The 20,404-nt window shown below is 32.0% G+C and overlaps 1 protein-coding gene across 11 annotated transcripts in view; it reads right to left on the bottom strand.

Annotated features, from left to right (window-relative positions):
- Positions 1-20,404, bottom strand: part of LOC147078430 (CUGBP Elav-like family member 1) — an 807,474-nt gene that overhangs the window by 119,718 nt on the left and 667,352 nt on the right. For 7 of the 11 annotated variants that reach the window (XM_085959510.1, XM_085959523.1, XM_085959480.1 and 4 more), the window contains one exon: positions 4,063-4,126. In XM_085959510.1, coding sequence (XP_085815636.1) covers positions 4,063-4,126 — 64 coding nt within the window. Of the gene's footprint in view, positions 1-4,062; positions 4,127-14,554; positions 15,117-20,404 lie in introns of those variants that run through there. The other 4 variants (XM_085959447.1, XM_085959455.1, XM_085959464.1 and 1 more) reach the window with 3 other exon arrangements.

Raw genomic sequence — 20,404 nt, 5'->3', positions numbered from 1 at the left:
GAAAATAGGATATGCCTATGATCAGCAATAAACGTCTACCTACACCAGTGGCGGCCGGTGACAAGAATATGAGGGAGTGCAAAAAAACTCACCTATTTATACAAGAAGTCCATCTTCCATCGATTTTGAAAACACGTCGATAAGACGAACATCTATACTTAACATCGCAAGAGCATTTAGCCTGTCTTGAGTCATTGTATTTCTCAAAAATGACTTAACCTTTTCTAAAGTTGAGAAACAACGCTCACTTCCCACTGAAATCATCGGGATTGTACAAATTATTTTTAATAGGGTAACACTTTTGCCAAATACTTCCAGTAAATTATTATTAGTGAAAAGTTGAAGTATCAATAATGCTCCAACAGTAACGTAGAAATCTTCTCTACTGTATAAGACTATTAGTTCATTTTTAAATTTAAATTTGTCACGTTAATAATAATTATTCATTATTTATAATTAAGTATTAAATTACCCGATTTAAAAAAATTCATTTACTAAAATATAAAGCCAGCCGGCTAGGTAGGCGGCTAGCTCTCTTCAGTACACATTTTAAATATACGTATGATTTTGAAATGATTAATGCGAAACATAGCTGATAATTTGGCATAATTCGGTCGCGTTGTTTACGGAACTCTAACTGTGACCGCCGATTTTTAAAAATTCATTGCGTGCGGCCGCATTGTAGATATGTTTCAGATGATGCATATTTACATATTCCAAAGTTTTAGCGTTGTCCATCGAGTAATAAGATAGTTATAATAAAAGTTATAAAAAATAAATGTCACCTCCGCGCATTGCCAATCTGCCCCTATGTTAAACGTCGAACTGCAAAAAATGATATAAACTTTGCAACGAAGGAATTTCGGCACATTTAACATGAGTGACATGCTTATTGAACATATTTAAGCCGAAACGTCGATATTGAGTGGAAAAAATTAATATCTTCGGTATTTTCTTTAAAATCAGCCCATGTCAGATTCAAATCGCAGAACGTTCCCGCGACACGACAGTGCTGTGATCTGTCATATAAAATCGCAACTTCGTTTAATGAATGCATTTTCACGATACCTACGATGACGTTATTGAATTGAATCGTCGCTTTATGCTCTAAATTCCCATTGATGACATTCTGCCGCTACGGCAGCTATCCAAGGTAGGGTTGTATCGAAGTATTAGCACTTATTGTGATCCAAAAGCAGTCTTTATACTTACCCACCTATAGGATAGATGATGCGCCGATGTGAATAATAATTGCTTCATGAATTCGACTCGGAAAATTAATTCCCATTAAACTATAGGACAGTGGGTAGTTATCGACATACTACCTACACAATTACCTACCTAATGATAAGGTTAATGATACCTACCTAATCTCAAAATGACCACAAAAGAAATGGGGCCTTTTTATCGTACTTACTTACCTATCAAAATAGGTACCACCTAATCTCAAATCGACCACGAAATAGGGCCCCATTATCGTTTCAAATAAGAAAAATTATAAATAGGTAGGTAGGTACCGTTCAATGAATGAATACTTGGCTGAGCTAATAATGTCGGCCAATGTAAACTGTCATCCGTCTCGATGTGAATCGCTAATTAAAATAACGATGAACAATAATAATTTCACTTGTAAAATTCTCATTCAACGACAGTACCTATGCTCCATGTTCCTTCTTATTGAATAGATACCTACCTACCTATCTGTACAAAATAAACGTAATAATAGATACCTATTATAAGTCCTATGTAACTAGGTACCTACTTCAATGCGGCAAACACTAGGCTAATTAATTGTTAAAAGCTACCCACCCACCTACGTCTACAATTCTACACCTAAGTACCTATTTATTCTCAATAACAGCCTTTCTGTGGAATACCCACCTGATTAAAATCATAATGCACCTAAGTACCAAATTAACAAGCTGAACTGAACTGTGTGTAGATCAAATTTAAGATACCTACCTATTGAAACACTAATAGTAATAGGGTAATCTCAAAATGAAAATAAAAAAATTAATCCACCAACGTTAGCATAATAATATCGGCGAAATCGGTGAAACCGGGAGCGGCTTACGTTGAACTAAACTTACTAAACTAACCGTTTGATAAATAAGTCGGGAATAGGTATGTTTCTATTTTTGCACTGCATGCATCGACATGACATTAGTCATCAATAATTAGGCTTCCAACTATATCTCGACGCGTGGCCTAAGCGCTTGTGTTGGAATATTTATATCGGCCAGTGTATGATTTTATTGTCCGAACGCCGAGTTAAGCTTTGTGTGCTATGGCATTAGGTACAGGCAACCTCCTGAAGAATTAACTTGGAAAACATCATTTCCAACGAAGATTCATGTAGTCTTATAGAACTTTGTTGGTTTTGATTCTACTAGCCTCATTTGTCGATCTAAATTTTTAAATGTATGCGTGAAAAATAGTGTAAATTCAAGGTACACTTTGAATTTTGCTCCTTGGCATGTCTCACCGATGGAGGCATGTGTGTATTGGTCGCGTCTCATTGGTGTAGTTACGTGTGTATTGGTAGACGGTGGCGTTGGCGCGTCGAAATCACATGTTCGAATACGCGCGGAATTCAAAATGATTGATTTCGTATAAGTTTCCGATATCGCATTTTTCGGAATACATGGGGGTTGTATATTATATATTTTTATTTAATCGATGATGGGAGTGCAGTGCACACTTTGCTCCTTTACTAGAGCCGTCCCTGACCTACACCCTACAGGGCTAAATAGAAATATTATACAGTTTGTAATTGAATAATAATAGTGCAAAACATTTTTTTGTATTGTTAATTGGCGTATGAATGATTAATAATATACCTTATTCCGTCTGGCTAACATTTTATTTTTCAGTATGTCTTTGAACGCAGAATATGGACCTATGAGGTTGAGCAAGTGGCTAACACATACTTCTTGTAAAAGCAACAAATCCGTTTATATAACCTCCATTCTGTGGAGGCCCATTATGATCTCCTTAGGATTGGACATGGTTAAAAAAATTAGAAATTAATAAAAGGTTAATTATCTGTACTCATATTGGACTAGTTTGTAAAGTATAATTATTTTATATAAATACGAAGTAGTGAGTAACTGTTTCGAACTGGAGGGGTAGTCATAATTGCATGTCGTTTTTTAATGTTAATTTGGTTAAGCATAAGGACCCAGTAGGTTGGGCGAATGGCTTACAACTATTCCTCACAGTCTGATATTATAAACTTCACTGTTTAAGCCAAATTTACTTAGTAAGTAATTTACTTTAATATTTATTGATACTTTCAAGTGGGCAAAAAGATTAAATGATTAAAATAAATGAAATTTTCAGCAGACGCAACAAAGACTCTTTCATTGTGGTCATTTTTAGGTGATTAATATTGACACGTGAAATTCTCTCGTATTTGTCAGCTTTATTATGTTTTTTCTAATTATAAAATAAATATAAAACGATGCTGTAATAAAGGTTTAGTTTTAATCACAATAAAATACTTATAATAATAAGTTCTACAATTCGGCGAGTAAATTAAATTAATTACAATATAGTTTCCGGAATTTTCCAATATGCAAGTAAATAAAGAGAATTTTGAGCAATTGAAAATTCTAAATTAAAATAAGTCAATGAAATCGCTTCTCCAATCGATATATGCTATGTTTTTGGACCAAAAGTAACGTCGAGCCAATTATGAATGTTCGACCATTTAATAGCCAGTCGGTGACATCTAGCGTGAACCACACGTAGCTAAATCGTATCAACCGGCTGGAAAGGGTGAATACTTAATGAAATTTGCTTCCGAGTGGATTAAACTTGATAACTGCAAAATATCAAATTTATAGGAGAATAATTAAGGGGCTGAGAATAAAGATGACAAGTTGGGTAAATCGACAACAGAGTTAAATATACGACTGTAAATTTGACATAAATACAATCTGTATATGAAGGCAGATCTTAATGTATAAGTAATGGAAGAAGACCTTTTTCTTTTAACTTACTAAATTTGGATCACGCGTTAAATTTTATCATTAAATTAGAAAATAAAATATTTTTTACCTTGATGTAATCTGGGTCAGGTTTGGGTGAGTCCACATTGTTGTTTATGTTCATATTCATCCCACTGAAACAAAAGAAAACAAATATTTAGAACAGTTATTGACAACGACATAATATTACTGTTTCTTGAAAAATGGATAACTTCAATATAAATACGGTTGTATGGTGACGTTCAAGATACACTATTCAGTAGTAGGTGTACCTTTTTATATCTGCGGACCGATAACAATAAGAGAAATATAGCGCAGACTTCTTACAAATAGTTAAATAAACACTATTATTTATAAAGTATTTTATTTTTTTGTTTATTATTTTTTTATATCACGTACCTACTTGTGTATTATAACAGAATTTAATTGTTAATTGAAATAACCAGAAACCGATCAGTAAATAAATTGTTAATAATAGATCTACTGGAATTTTGAATCAATACATATTTAAAGTAATGTATAATCTGTTGCTACCTCTTTGCTAGAATAATTGATGACTGTGTTGTGTCAGACGGACAAAGTGCTACATTGACATCCATTCGGATGGTCTGATTCGTTTTTATTACTGACTACGAAAAAGTCTTCTCACATAAACCGTTAGCTGAACATCCGGACGATAATTTAACAGATTTGTAATTTAGAGATGATTGTTATTCTATTTAAAAAGGGCGACAACTATTTTTGGACCGGCAGAAAATATATGCGGATTGGGAAATACTGTTCTAAAATACGCTGGATTGACGAATACATTTAGTACAATATGAAATTTAGTAACAAAAGATAATAGTATCGCAGAATAAATTAACAAGACAATCCACGACGTCAGCAAATAAATGCTACTTCGGACATTTTAACACGATACAATTGCGCTTATAGTGTACCACTATGCTTACTCACCTCGTAAATCTGAGTATTAAGGCTATACCTCAGTTGAGGCATTGTCTAAAAAGATCGTGGCTACGCGATTCGCGGATTGTGCAAATGACGCGTGCCGAATGAAATATAATTTGTCATATAAAGCCAACATGCGTCCATTTGATGTTCTGTTTATTGTTCTATTAGTAACAATAATCATTGACATGTTTTCTTTTTCAAGTACATGGGTAACGTTTTTTAGTCATCTTTACACGATTTAAGAATAAATACCCCCGTCGCCATCACGAAACAAATTGACGTGTTCACAGCTCGACGTTCGCTCTCCGATTGCCAACGAGTCCACAATTTCGTCGCACCTATAGTTGAAAATCATTTGCCGTTTCACTGAAGTACCGTCTTAATATAAAATGAACAAACTCTAAACATTGACGATGAACATATCACTTGCTAAATCTATGAGATAATCTAGGATGGCAGCATTAAATATAGAGGAAACTATACAATGTCTATTATGGAGGTTCTGAAGCAGTTTGATCAATTACGATTGGGCATGAAGTAGGACATAAGAATAGGAGAGGGCTATATGCAAAAAGTTTTATGTATCTTAAAAAGGTTAATAAATAAGTATTATCGAATAATTGGGATGAAAATTCATCAGTCAGTTCAATATTCAGACAGTCAAGAAAAATATAATAAACCCATTTCGGAATAACCTTCTCCATTTTTTTTTTTTCAAATTTTATGTTTTTATTTGAATAATGGACTGTTCTTATGATCACATAAAACCCATGATAGTGCAAATCGAATATTTTTCTCAGATTAGGTACTTACTAATTTTTGATACATCACAGTGAACCGTGTTTATAAAACAACCATTAAATAATATTTTTTTTTTATTTTTAGTCAAAAATTACATCGGCCAAACACCAGTAAAATGGTTTCAAGAAAGTAAAATATAGGCTTATGTTACAGTTTATTCCATCTCATTCTAACTCATATCTTGATCACTAAGCGTTTTTGAAATCTTTCTCTGTCGTACTCACATGCAGTTTTTTTAGGTTTTGAGAGTATTATTAAAATATTTTGAAAATGTACATACCTATTGTATTTTATTTATTTATTTAAGAAAACAAAACATTGTAGAGATTGGAAATCTAAATTCAAAACGTACACAACATGAGATTTACATTATAACACATATTGCCCTCACAAGAAAGAAGAAGAGAATGTATAACATATTAATAAGAATGTATAATAATGTATATAAAAATGTATATAATTTAAATTTAAATGTATACTAATATATTTAATCATTATGTCAAAAGTATTAATCAACTACATAGAAACATAATCGCCACTTCAAAGGACTCGTAAAATAAAATGGCTGACCAATATTCAAAGGCAGTTTGTATAGAGCGGAAAATCCAAATAGTAATACGTATCAGCATTTTTGGAAAGATCCGGTATGGAAAACCATAAAAGGGATATGCTGTAAGTCCAGAGACCGCCGCAAAGTGATCGCAGTTAATCTGGCGACCCTTTGATGGCCTCCTAATCCCGCCGCACTGGAAACTAACAACCACAACTAGTTCGCAGGACCTTTAAGAAGATGGAAAAGCCTTGTAGCCTCTACTAACAGGAGAATTTAATTGGCAATACTTAATCCGAATACCCCTCATTGGTAAAAGCTCTTTGATGTAACGGTGGTGCTATTATTGGATTTTGCTGAAATCGACAAAGTTAAAGGTTCATTTTTATGATAAACAATGAATGTTGCGCGGTCAGCTATACATCGATTATGAAACATATTTATAATATAATTAACTACGATTTGTATCGTAACTAAATTTCTTACAATCATCTATCTTGGATACGTTGTTGACTCAGTATTGGTTTATGTTACAAATCACTATAAACATAACGGGAAATAAAGATGTTTTAAAATATATGTGAATATATAATTTTGAACTATAGTTTATTTATAGATCATATTACGACACACGTAAAAGCAATTTGTATATCATATAAAAAAACATAAAGGATATTTTGATACCTGTGTCATATACGGAAACGAATCGACAAACCTTCTGATTTCAGTTTAAAACCCTTAATTTGTAAGAAAACTGTATTTTTTAATGTAAGTAATAGAAATTATCAATGGCATGATACATGTCAATAAGGGATCAAATTAAATATTCCCGTATACTGTAGAATAAAATTATAGATTAATTACAGGAAATATTATTCTATTCTATTACACAGTTAATAAAAGATCAAATTTTATCTAAATTAAATAATTTTTATCATTAAAAACATCAAATTTTGAGTTGTTATTGTAAAGAACTAGAACTAACCGATTTAGGAATTAAAATAAAAAAAATGTTGATGAATAATATTATGGGACAAAGATAGCGGTACTTCCTCGTCATAATTGTGTTAGTTATAATTCGAGACCTAAACCCAAGCCAAATGCTAAAACAAGTTACTGTAATTCAGGAATCGGTAGGTAGGTTGTGTTAGGTTTTGGTTTGTTTTTAAACATATAAACATATGGTGGTGTACATTGTTGCATTTGGTTCTGTTATCGTTGGGTGATTCAAATCGTGTTGATTATCGGCAAAGGAATATAATTTTTAGTTGTACCTACTACGTTTAATTATACACATTCGTCTGACATACATGTTGATCTATACATTTAATAATCTGAGTTTTTTGACGATATGGAGTACTTACTGTATATTTATTTACATATTATTGTTATTAAATATAAATTATAATAATTACAAGATAAAAAGAACTTTTTATATACAACGTATTTATATTTTCTGTTGAACCATATAAACTTGACTTGATTAGCTTAAACGATCAAAAAAATTTGTACTTCACATGTCATATTGATTTTCATAGTAACGCACGTCTAGCAACCAATAATGGTGTCGAAATAACTTTTCATACAAAACAGAATTAACTGACAATGAATTCAATTCTACTTAAAAATGGCTAAAAGTATTAAAAAATGCATTGGCATCGTATTCTGATATATTCTAAAAGTTTCAAATGTCTAGCTAGTCGGGAAGTTAGTTAAAATCGATTGCAAGATTTGTACCGGACAAAAATATGAGCTAAGAAAAACGTAAAATATGCTAAATACATAATGTAGTGTATATATAATATGATTTAATTGTAAATTTAAAGGGGAAGTATTTAAAATTTATATTTTTACTTTTTAAACAAGCTTCCATGAAAGGAATTTTTAAATTAACAATGAGGAAGCCTACATGATCTCGTCGTGTCACTTGATTCGTATTGAATCATTCACGTCCCGCTGAAGTAGTGAGAGAAAAAGAACATATTGTGAATTGCTATAATCTAAAGGGTATTTTCCTCTTACCGTCACGCAAGGAAGCCCTTTGCACAGTACGAGAATTAATAGTTTGACAGTGAGTGCAAATTAATAATTTTCGCGATGTATGTATTTTTTTGTGATAAAGACAGGTGTTGTTGTTTAATTTCTAACGCTTCAGTGTCATGAGCCAAATATCAAACTTTTTTTAATAAAATAAGTTGAAAAACAACAATACATTGGTAAATTTAATAAATAACTGACAATTTTGATGTTGGATAGAGAACATATTTGAAGTTAGATATGCCTTGAATATGCCATTGGTTGATTAGAAAATTTTTCAAGATGTGACGTCATACTGGTTGAAAATAACTTACACATAATGGGCACATTGAAAACATTCAACCTCTTCTTTGATTTCTTTCAGCATCGGTATGTAGCTAACAGCATGCATTGTATTTAGCTAAGTTTTGATGAACTTTATTATCACAGAATACACTTATCTGTGACGCCTTATCTTTAAGATAAACGGATATCTTGGATAACACGTCGAATACAAACAGTCATGTGATAAAAGCATACACTACAGAAATGTATATAACACTACTTATACATAAAAAATTAACGATGAAAACTTATAAAAAATAACTTATGGACGTTAGCAAATTGATATAAACTGATTTATACAAAAACTCCACGCACAGCACGATATGTTAGTTTGAACAAAATACAATAATTTGTTAAAACGGACGACTATTACACGGTGGGTACAGAGATACTAGCGGTTGAAGTCAATCAACACACTATTAGCCGTTTACATATTTTGCGATAATCGAAAGGCCATTGGTGCATTTTAATAATCGTCAAATACAACAATTATGAATTATTATTATAGATAATATTTATAGTCGTCGGTAGACATGAAATTCTAAAATTACTCAATTATGTCGCTTGCTATCTATTAAGTTTAATTACTATGCAAAAATATTAACAGAAACTACAACTGGATGAAATAATCTCATCATGACAACTAAAAGCAGTCACGTTAACTTATTAAATGGGTGTTAAAAGTAATGAAAAAAAAAAGAAAAAGAAAGAAAGAAAAGTATTTGATGTAGGTACCTATTTAATATGTATGACCAATAATCAAAATACAATATTTGTATCAAAACACTAGATATTGTTAATAAAATTAACCATGCATATTTTTAATATATCGGTGTTTTTTTGTTGTACATGAATTTCTCCAAAAATGTAATGCTTCAAATACACTCTATGACGATTGGTCATATATATGTCGAAAAACCCGTTTCTTATGTTGGCGTCCTGTGTCATAGGGTGTCACAGAGTGTAAATACGATGTCATAGCTGTCATACAATATGTATGTTTTTATTAGCTCGTATTCTTGTTTGTCCAGTACAGATTTTTTCTTGTTTGTCCAAGATTTGTATTGGACGATTGAAGATTTTTAACTAACTTCCCAACTAGCTAGACATTTGAAACTTTTAGAATATATCAGAACACGACGACAATGCATTCTTTTAATGCTTTTAACCATTTTTAAGCAGAATTGAATTCATTTTCAGTTAATTTTGTTTTGTATGGAAAGTTATTTCAGAAAAATCCGTAAAAAGTAAAAAAAAATATTATTGGTTGCTAAGGGGGTGGTCCTAGCAAGTAAATTATTAATATATACGTGCGTTACTATGGAAATCAAAATGACATTTCTGTATTCTATATTTGTTTGTTTTTTATTTACTTCATATCAAGTACAAGTTTGAGCATATTGAGCATAATAATTCAACAGAAAATTTTAAAACTTTGTATATAAAAAGTTATTTTAATCTTGTATTTATTCTATTTGATTCGTCAGTTTTTTCAAGAAATAGATCAAGTATGAAATGTATTTTGAGTAAACTATAAAATTATAAGGACCGATGTAACGCATCGCAACATCACAGAACAGGCAAGGTTAGTGAAAGGGAATACGATTTTACGAAGATAAAAATGTTACACTACAAAAATGTAACGTAAGTTTGTTATGTGGCCTGAGTGTATCAATAATTTTATTATAATTTTCTCCCGCCGATGGAACAAAAGCATCCCGCTGCGACGAAAGGCAAAGCACAGCGTATCCCCACGAGCTCAATCTTGTTTACTATACAAATTCCCGGAGGCAAATCTCCCAATATCCGAATTCGTCCGCTCCCGAGGTGGGTACACACGTACTATTGCCAACCCACCAATTCTATTCTACTCTCTCTCTCAATATCATTGGAATAAAATCTGCATTGGCTATAAAGGCTGCATATATTGGACGGGTGAATTTGATTCAAGTAAATTTTGTCATCACCACTGTGCTGTAGGTTCAAATCAAAATATTTGTCAATGCAGATGTTGCCTATTTGTTCAATACGTATTTGATGATTGAAAAACACTTACCCTAAGTAACCAAAAATTATCCAATTCAATGAAATAATCTCTGAATCTAATCTACAATATAAAAAGATAAGTTAAAATCTCCAACATTGTTATATAAAGTTTATATGTTCAATTTTCACAAAAAATTGAAATTTGGTAAACATGATGTTACATTCTATTAAAATTGGGCTGTTCAATACTCCAAATATGGAGGTCTCGATAACTTTACTAATCTTTTGTTAATGTCATATCGCTGTAAAACCTCCAGCGTATCTATTATATACACAATACTGCTATCGGCCGCTATTGGTGGCTATCGAGGGTAGTTTTCATATTTTTTTATTGAAGTATTTTAATTTTTACAATAAGTTAGTTATATTGTTACAATAAGTGCTATGTTTTAACAGCACCTCTCTTGGCTGTGCTAACTTTTAGAGCGAGATAGACAGTTTTAACTGCTTAGACGGCTAACTCATCGTAACAATTATAATACCTCAATACAAATGTATTATAAACTACTCTCGATAACCGCCGATAGCGGCCGATCTTATGTATAGAAAGATGCGCAGTTATGGATTATGGGTAGTTTAGTATAAAAACATTTTATCATCGAATTTCGATACTAGAAATTTTCTAGGTATATAATTATCATTTAATTTTATATTTTTGATTTGATAACTTCACTGGTAGGCATATTAATAGATTAAAGGTAAATTATTATAAAAGATTCCTGTTTTCTGATATTTTAATATTTACAAGACGATATAATACCTACGTCTTTAAACAGTGTTATTTTCTTTAACTTTACTGTATTTTTAACTCTTCATAGCAAATATAATGTTTGGAAAAAAATCGATAATAATGAGCATACTATTTATTATACGGTTTAGATGAAAAAATTACAACAATAACTTAATAAATACAATATGTAAGTTTTAAAAATCAACAATAGGTACTGAACCTACGTTAAATAAAGTAAATCCAGTCTGGTCTACCTGATATCTCCTTCCATTCACTTGGGTCATTTTCTCAAGTAATCCTGTAGGATGACTGGAACGTCTCTCTACCGCACCATGGCAACACTGCTATGATTTTTTTATGAATCCCATTGAATATGGAAGGAGTCAATAAGATGTTTCCACGGTCTGAAGCGAAATCAGGGTGGCAATGGAATAGACGGGGGAAATAGGGTTTCGGCTACCGAACGAGTCTAACTGGATACAGAGGAAAGTTCCTCGAAAAAAAGGTTTTATCCACTGCGATAGCACGTCAATTTGAATACGCTTTTAGGAAACGGAAACATATATTAAATAAAATATCTGGACCGCAAAACGTAAGCCGATGCGGCCGATGGAAATTTTCCGGTTATTTGAAAGTTATATCCAATTTGAATTCATTTCAATACACGTAAGCAGAAAATTTAGTCGCGATATTTTTTTTATTTAAAAACATAGCCTTTTATTGAAAGAATGAGTAAAATATCAGACGATCAAAGTATAATAGTATATTATAGTATGTAGATAACCTTTACAAGTCCTTTACTATAATACTGTCAGTTGTTAATAAAAACAAAAAATATAACAAAAATGGTATTATATAAATTAATAATTAAATGATGCCCTAGAATGCTGAAAAATAAACAACTTACGTAGGTCGAATTATGATGTTGATCACAATTTACTCACTAAAAACATAAGGAGGAAGTTTGAGAAAATAAACAGGCGTAGCAATAAATCACTTAGTTGGTTTGGTGCGAAAACAAAGAAAAATATTTTGAAGTTAAAATTAAGTGCAGTGCAGTTATTTTAGTGCAACATCTGCAAAACCATGGTAGGTACTAATGATACCATAAAAACTTGAAAATGGACTCCCAAGAAATTATGAAATTCCGGTAGAATTGTTAAAACTATTTGGAGAGAAAGGTATCAAACTGGTATGAAAAACCTGTAAAAAATTGGAAAACCCAAAAACGGTCTCAATATTGGAAAGAATCTGTATTTTATTGCCTTCATGAAAAAACGATCAACAAAACAGTGGGAGAATAAATTGTAGAATAGTAACAGTCATACAAAGTGGGTACTAGAAAAATACCAATTTACATATCGAAATAACATCTACATAACTATATCGGAAAGGAGATATCGACAGAGAGTGCTGGCTTTGTCAAAGTAAAATGCATAAAGGAAAAAAAATATGAAAAACGAAGGTCAACTAATTGAGAAGAATATTAAGTTTCAGACGTCAATGAGTTTCAGTTCTTTGTTTTATATACTCGTATTATAAAAAATCCTTTGGCTGTATTGGTTAGGAATAGGATGTGCTGACAAATATGGGAGTCCCGATGCACCTTCTCACGTCATTATCCGACAACCATACTCCAAGAACATGGCAATAACTTGCGCGTAACAAATTTATCACACAGAAAACAGTACGGCAATGATACATCGTCTCTCACGACTGTTTTAATATTTACGAGAAATTTATAATGCGTTATATTGGAAGGTTAGATCGGAGGAGTTTTCGTATGAGGCAAAAGACCTACTCTTAAATACGCTGATGAAAACACACACATAACGGGGAATCCATAAGACATGGCTGACATAGTTCATCATGTGAAGAGCGTGCCACTAAGCAACTAAGACGAATATAATGAATGACGATTTAATGAAACAACTTTTTAGAAAATGGCATCGAAAGTGTCTCTCATCCTAAGGATGGTGCATGATTTAGTCCAATTAACATTTCATATGATGATGGAATATGCATTGTAAAAATAAGAAAACGATAGATAAGAGTGCAATGTGAAAATGAGCGAAATAAGAACTATAGAAACAGCGGATCGAAAAAAAAAATAATGCTATTGCCATATAGTGTTGGAGGTGCGCATGATCTGAGTCTTCTGTACCAGTGATTCCCATCATTTTTGGCGGAACACTTGAGACATTTTATAGAAACTCGAAGAACCCCTACGCCCTACAAATATTATATTCTGGATAAGGAAATTATAGTAAATGTACGTGTAAAGCAATATGTAGTGATATACTGAAACAAAATACTGCTTAACAGGCCTTTAAATAGACAAAAGATTATTAGTCTCTAAGTTAAAAGTGTATTAGCTCTGCAGGCAATTTTTTTAAGCGTTATTTTAACATAGATTTTATCTAAATGTATTGGGTAGGCCAATTAATACAGTAAATATAATATAATATAGTAAAATAATAAGTCTTTTCTGTGCTGTGACAATAAGGTTCTTGTACAAATTGTAAGCATTTTTACAGGGATATAATGAGCAGTGTAATATGGTGGGCGGTGACCTTTATTACTGACAACTGGAATACTCTATTTTTATCTTAGAGTTACTTTACAATAATTAGTCACGTTAAACTATTATCATTACTCAATTACAAAATTTATTAAGACATATTATATTTTACCGAATCAGAGCCCTTAACACGCCTTGCAGAGCCCAAGGGTTCCACAAAACCCCGATTGGGACTATTAGGCGTACTAATAAATCCTTTCTTGAAGAGCTAAAGATAAAAAAATAATCTTAATATGATATTATGTATGAAATGAACTCTTGTGACATGTGATTTTAGGTAGAGTGACAACATGAAAAGACTGGCCATGATTGACAGCATGCATGGTGAAAAAAGGAGAACACTCGATGCTTGATCAATCTTCATTATGAGTCCAGGGTTATCTATACAGCTTACAAAGATCTCAATCGTCCAATAATGCTGGGATAGCTGAAATGGATATAAGTCGAATGTCAAAATGAAAAGTAATTCTCTGGAAACAAAATGATGAGCATATTAAAGAAAGTGTTGTTTTTCTCCAAATAGAGATAGTTTTACTCACTCAGTCGGCGAATGGTCGGCCTTGATGACTGGCAATGAGCCCTTGGTGTGCGCGGGCAGTCGGTTGGCGTTGCCGTCGAGCGCGCCGGGCGAGATCTTGCCCGCGAGCGCGTCGAGGGTGTGCAGCATCGCGCAGAACAAGACGTCGCGACGCCGCTTCGGAGGAGATGCGGGTAGGGGCGCGTAGCGGGCGCCGCGAACGGCCTCCCTTAGAAGGCTGCCGACCGCTAAGGCCGCCGCTGCGCCGACGGGCGACCCCAAATTCAGAGACACTTTCGCGGCCGTCCGCTCGCTCCTCCGCCAGCGGACAACTCGAACAACGTCTTAACGCTGCCAATTACTTAAAACACCCAGCTACAAACTCTACTCGTAGTAGAAATTAATTACAGTTTCAAACAAAAAAAAACTTATCACTTGGCACTTGCGTTCATTATTCTTTTAATAATTTATTAATAATATTTATATAGTACGTTACTAAATCACTAAGTGTCTTTTTTCTATGTTCACTTCGTGGGAGCGTCTATGATTGTCAACCTGTCGTCCGTGCAGGGCGCTTGAGGTGTGAGTGTGGGCGCAGGTGTCACCTGGGCGGCCTGGGTTTGGGGCTGGCTCCGCGGCAGCGGCGGGCGGCGATCGGGGGGGCCGCAGGCATCGCGAGCCGCAGGGCCGCGAGCCGCTCAGCCGCCCGTTGCCGCCGCCGCCGCCTTTGCCGTCGCTATCATCGCCGCTCTTATCTAATCTTATCAACGGGTTCTGGCTGATAATCTAGCGGCTCTAGGGGCGAGGTTGCCAGCTCTTTGCTTCGTACAAGAGCCAATCGGTGCACAGCCTGAAACATCCACGTGATGATAGTCTATCAGGTGTTTCGAAAATTACAGACACTGTGATGGTTCTTTATTTATTTTGAGACACTGCACTTTTAGCACTGTTTTTTTCTTTTCTTTATCATTAATCTAAATTTATTGTCTGTCTATTATGAATCAGTATTTCGCTGTGGATGCTAAAGGTAAAAACATATTTGAAACAGATTATTATTTTTTTCATCACAGGATGTTATGTAGGTATATTTATTTCATTTATAAACGACTAATGCACATATGAAATAGAATATATAAAATACAACAGTAAAAAAGACTAAAAAATAATAAAAATATCATTAGAGTAATGTATAATTTATACAACAGCAACATTAAGTTAAAATATAAATATATATATAAAAAAAGTACAATAACATAAAATTAGCATATCAAATTATGAAAACAAGAACATTATTTAATCTAAAGCTTGAATGCCTGAATAGAGGTATTGAACATGCCAATATAATAAGTATTCGAAAAACAATTAATCCTTGGAAATGACGAATAAACAGTGAAATTGTTGGAAATTGGATCATACTCAACATTTCGGCACAGTCGAAGGTAAAATTTATGTTTTTAAACATAACCGAAAGGTTAGCAGTTATCCGCCTTGATTTTAATTATTAGATAAGTAATCTCTATTAAAGCATCTACTCCACTAATGTTTTAGATTATTTAGCATAATTTTTATAATAAAATATACTTATTTTAGGAAGTATATTGATACAATTATCTAGAATGCTTTTTCCCCAAATTTTACACACCTTTTATAAAATATATTACATATTATTTTATATTATTTTTTGTATGAAATTGCACAGTGCAATAAAAGAGTGTAGTTAAATGGGAAAAAACCAAATATACTGAAGAAATCTTTTTTATGTCAAATGGAGTTTTCGTAGTACATACCATTTTTCATATTAAACAAACAATGAATGCATTTATGGTTTTTTCGAGTTTGAATGAAAATGCTTCGTTTTAATAAATTTAAGATCAATTTCAGAAAATGATTTTCATTAATATCTTTGCATAAAACTGTAGTTTTTGAATAGATTGAATACTGATTATTATGCATGAAATATTCAAATAAATAATTTAGTAAGCAAAAAACATTGATGTAGTGCCAGAATCCACTGTGGTATTAACTTAAAATATACATTCTATAAACAATATTGCATATAAGAAATTCAAAATACATACAAACATAGGAAAATCATTTAACAAAATTTTTATGATATTCCAGTGTTGAATTCAGTTTTGTATTCAGACACCTGCTATTACATACAATGTGAGTGTAGTTTTGAGGATACTATCAAAAATATTTAGCCCACCAAGATAAGAGTGTCTGTGTACACAACAAAGCAAATATGCTGCGAACGATAGTAACTCAATATGTGTTACGTGGCACCTAGTTTCAAGAATGGAAACGGATATTATTTTTACTAATCAAATAAAAGATTAAACTATTAGAAATTACAATGAAAAGAGTTGAAATGTATAAGATAGTTTGATAAAAAATTAATGTTGATATCGATTTAGTAAGATTATAGATAATCGAACAGAAATATTACACAGCATTAAACTTCGTTAACCATATTATATAAATATAGTGGTATACCAAAAAAGTCTTAGATATAAATAGTCTCTGATTAAAATAATCAAGGATTTGGTTATGTAATATCTGGAACTGGAAGATAGTCACTGGCAACATACTATAATAATCAATGGTGATCGTGTGATAGTGATATTATAATAATATTTGGAATATTTAAAAATATGTACATTTAAATATTCAAACTGGGATTGCATTATAATTATATGTTTAGTTAATTTTGATTTACTGTTACAATATTTTTAAACACCATTATATAAATATAGTGTATATATAAAAAAATACTTTGATATAATATATTATAAGTATAATAAAAAATAACAGCAGTATGGTTCTATAAATTACAATATAATTCAAAACGGAGTAAAATCTGAAGAGGTCGGTTTAACCTTAGTAAAGAAATTAGGTAAAATGCTTATATGACTCGATAACATAGGGGGGACATGCTCGTCGAAGGTCAAAATTGAGTTTTTATTGTATTTTCAAACCATGATCCTGGACACTCCTTAAACGTTGTAGATAATCTATTTATATAATTTTGAAGCCTTATTATCCTTTATAGTTATTTTAAACACGGTACATGTTCAAACACGCGCGTTAACATAATTTTACTCCCTACTTTAATTATAGTTTGTCAATTTACGGCTACGGCCGTATGTTGTAGCTTAACCACTAGGGAATGACAAAAGAAATGGCGTATTTCAAAAAAACACTACCTTATTCTTAGGTCAATAATTATTATAAAGCAATCATTATTCATAAAATGTTTATCACACTTGAATGGTCAAAGACATAGCTTATAATAAGTTTCTTTAGAATCATCTTCAAATGTGTTAATCTTGCCGATTTTTTGAATAATAAAATGCCTAATTCTTGTCAAATTTGGGATCACAGAGATTATCAATATAATTTTTTATCGTGAATATTTTACAAAAATTATCTCGTAATAAATTATACTAATGGTTTCATAAATGCGTTTAAAACTTAATAAACGTAAAAAATCTTAACACCACTGCACAGTTATGTACCGAAATATGACTATATTCTAAAACATTAGAGCGAGAGGTTTAAAAGAATACTATTTTATGTAACAAAAATACTTTATGCAGTCATCAAATGTTTAAAATAACTATAAAGGATAATAAGGCTTTAAAATTATATAAATAGATTATCTACAACGTTTAAGGAGTGTCCAGGATCATGGTTTGAAAATACAATAAAAACTCAATTTTGACCTACGACGAGCACGTGGGCCGTTAAGTATTTCAAGAATATCTTGGAAATTTAAAATTAATTTTATATGTATAAAGATTAATTAAGATAATAGTAAAATATAGTTGGTTAAAAATCTTACATCAAAATGGGCATAGAAGAGATACGCTCTAGATCAATATATAGAGAAACAGAGGAAGAAGCAACTATGTCCCAGGTGCATGGAATTACCATGAAGAGGACATCATCTAGCAGAGATTCGATATTTTACAGTAGGTACGTGTTTCGTTCATACAGCTAACTTTAAAAGATGTTAGTAAATTCTATTACTCATACTGGATAAAGCTTATTTTGTAAGCGGAACACGTGTCGTTTCAAAATTATTTTAATATGTATAGAATACCAAGTCTTGTCATATAAAACTATCAAAGCTCATGCTAATGTTGTATGTATATAATTTAAATACATTAATTAAACTCTTTTTTATTCAAAAGAATAATGGGTAAAATTTTAGAACGTAAAATATAAAAATCCCAGAAGCATACCAATTATAAAAAATGTATCTATATGTAATGCAATGGGTATAGATTTAAGATTGTTACCAATGCTTAAAAAAAATAATGTGTAATAAATAAATAAAATTAAATGAATAAGTTAGGTGAGTTTAGGTGGACGCTATTTTATAAATTTTTAAAATAGGGTCTCATTAGAAAACTCGGTGTACTTCTTTGAACTTCTATAATATGTATGATTGTATTTTCACTGCTTTTGTATGCTTATATTATGTTCTCTTTTTATATTTTCATTTTTATCCCTTTTATTACTTTTCCTTTGCCTTTATAATAATGTTTCCATGTCATATTGTGAACGTCTTAAACTTATAATTTGTAATTTCCACAATATGTAAAAAAAAAATGAATAAATCGAAATAAAAATTATTACAAGCATATTACTATATTGGACTTAAGAGATGTAATTGAAGTATAAAGCCACATAATGAATACAAGTTAATCTGTAGGAAACATCTCATTTACATTCAGCGCTTGATTATATCGGTGTGAAGTGTGGCGTAAAAAATGAGCTTAAAAGAAGAGACATCGGTAGGTACGCAATTCTCGAGAGATTTTCCGACGGCGAAGAGTAAGTAAGCGACGCAGTGGAAAGCTGCGTCGGCGTAATTGCCGCCGTTATCGTTGTTGACACTTTAAAAATAAGCTGTTATCTTTGCTTAGTTAATTAACTACGCGGACTGCGACTACTAACTTGTTGACGGGGCGGGGTGAGCTACTTCTAAGCCGAGAGCTATTTGCAAAGACTCCGAGAATAATTAATACAGGAGAAAATTGCCTGGCGCCCCCGAGGGAGAGAGTGATAGCGGCAGATACAATGATTTTACGTTGCGTAAAATACCGATACTTTCCATCACGAGTGTCACTCGGAAAATCAAAATATACAATGGGCTTTCGATGCTCTCAAATACTCAATACTAAGGTGTCGAGAAAACGCTATAAACCTATATATATATATATAATATTTCTTTTAGGAATAACCATATAAATTCTGTATTTAAAGAAACCTACTTTAGATAATTAAACTAAAACATACGATCGTCAAATAAGATTTAACATCATCTATCATTTTTACACGAATATAATATTACCATTTCCGAATGTCAGTAATTTTACAAATCTAAGAATGGACGAAAACCGCGCCGAATTGGTTAGTGCTATATGAAAATGAAAGTCCATGTCCACAATATCTACTGGTTGGATCATTTCCTGTTTCTGGGACATAAAGTATCTAAAAATTTCTTCATAATTACCAGACTCTTTAAAGAGCTAGCACACAAAACTCTTAAAGTTTTTTCTTATTCATTATTCAATCTATCGATATTGAGCATACATATACATTATTGCATCTTCTGGCAATTTGACTATGACTAGGGATCCTTCTCATAGATGTACTGTACCCGATAGATATTGTATTGAAGTTATACTGTGCATACAGCAAAGTTATTTTTAGAAGCTAGTTGGTATTTACATACATATATAAATGAGTAATCGTTAAATTTAAAAGTTATCACAACTCATAAGCATATTATCATAGATAGGTATGGTTAATGACGACGTATTGAAATCAATTTTTACAATAATGATGTTTAGCAATATAC

Source organism: Rhyacophila brunnea, unplaced genomic scaffold (genome assembly GCF_057557595.1).
Source record: "Rhyacophila brunnea isolate RB1 unplaced genomic scaffold, BYU_Rbru_1.0 scaffold_11, whole genome shotgun sequence".
Taxonomy (NCBI): domain Eukaryota; kingdom Metazoa; phylum Arthropoda; class Insecta; order Trichoptera; family Rhyacophilidae; genus Rhyacophila; species Rhyacophila brunnea.
This window is presented reverse-complemented; position numbering and strand designations above follow the sequence as displayed.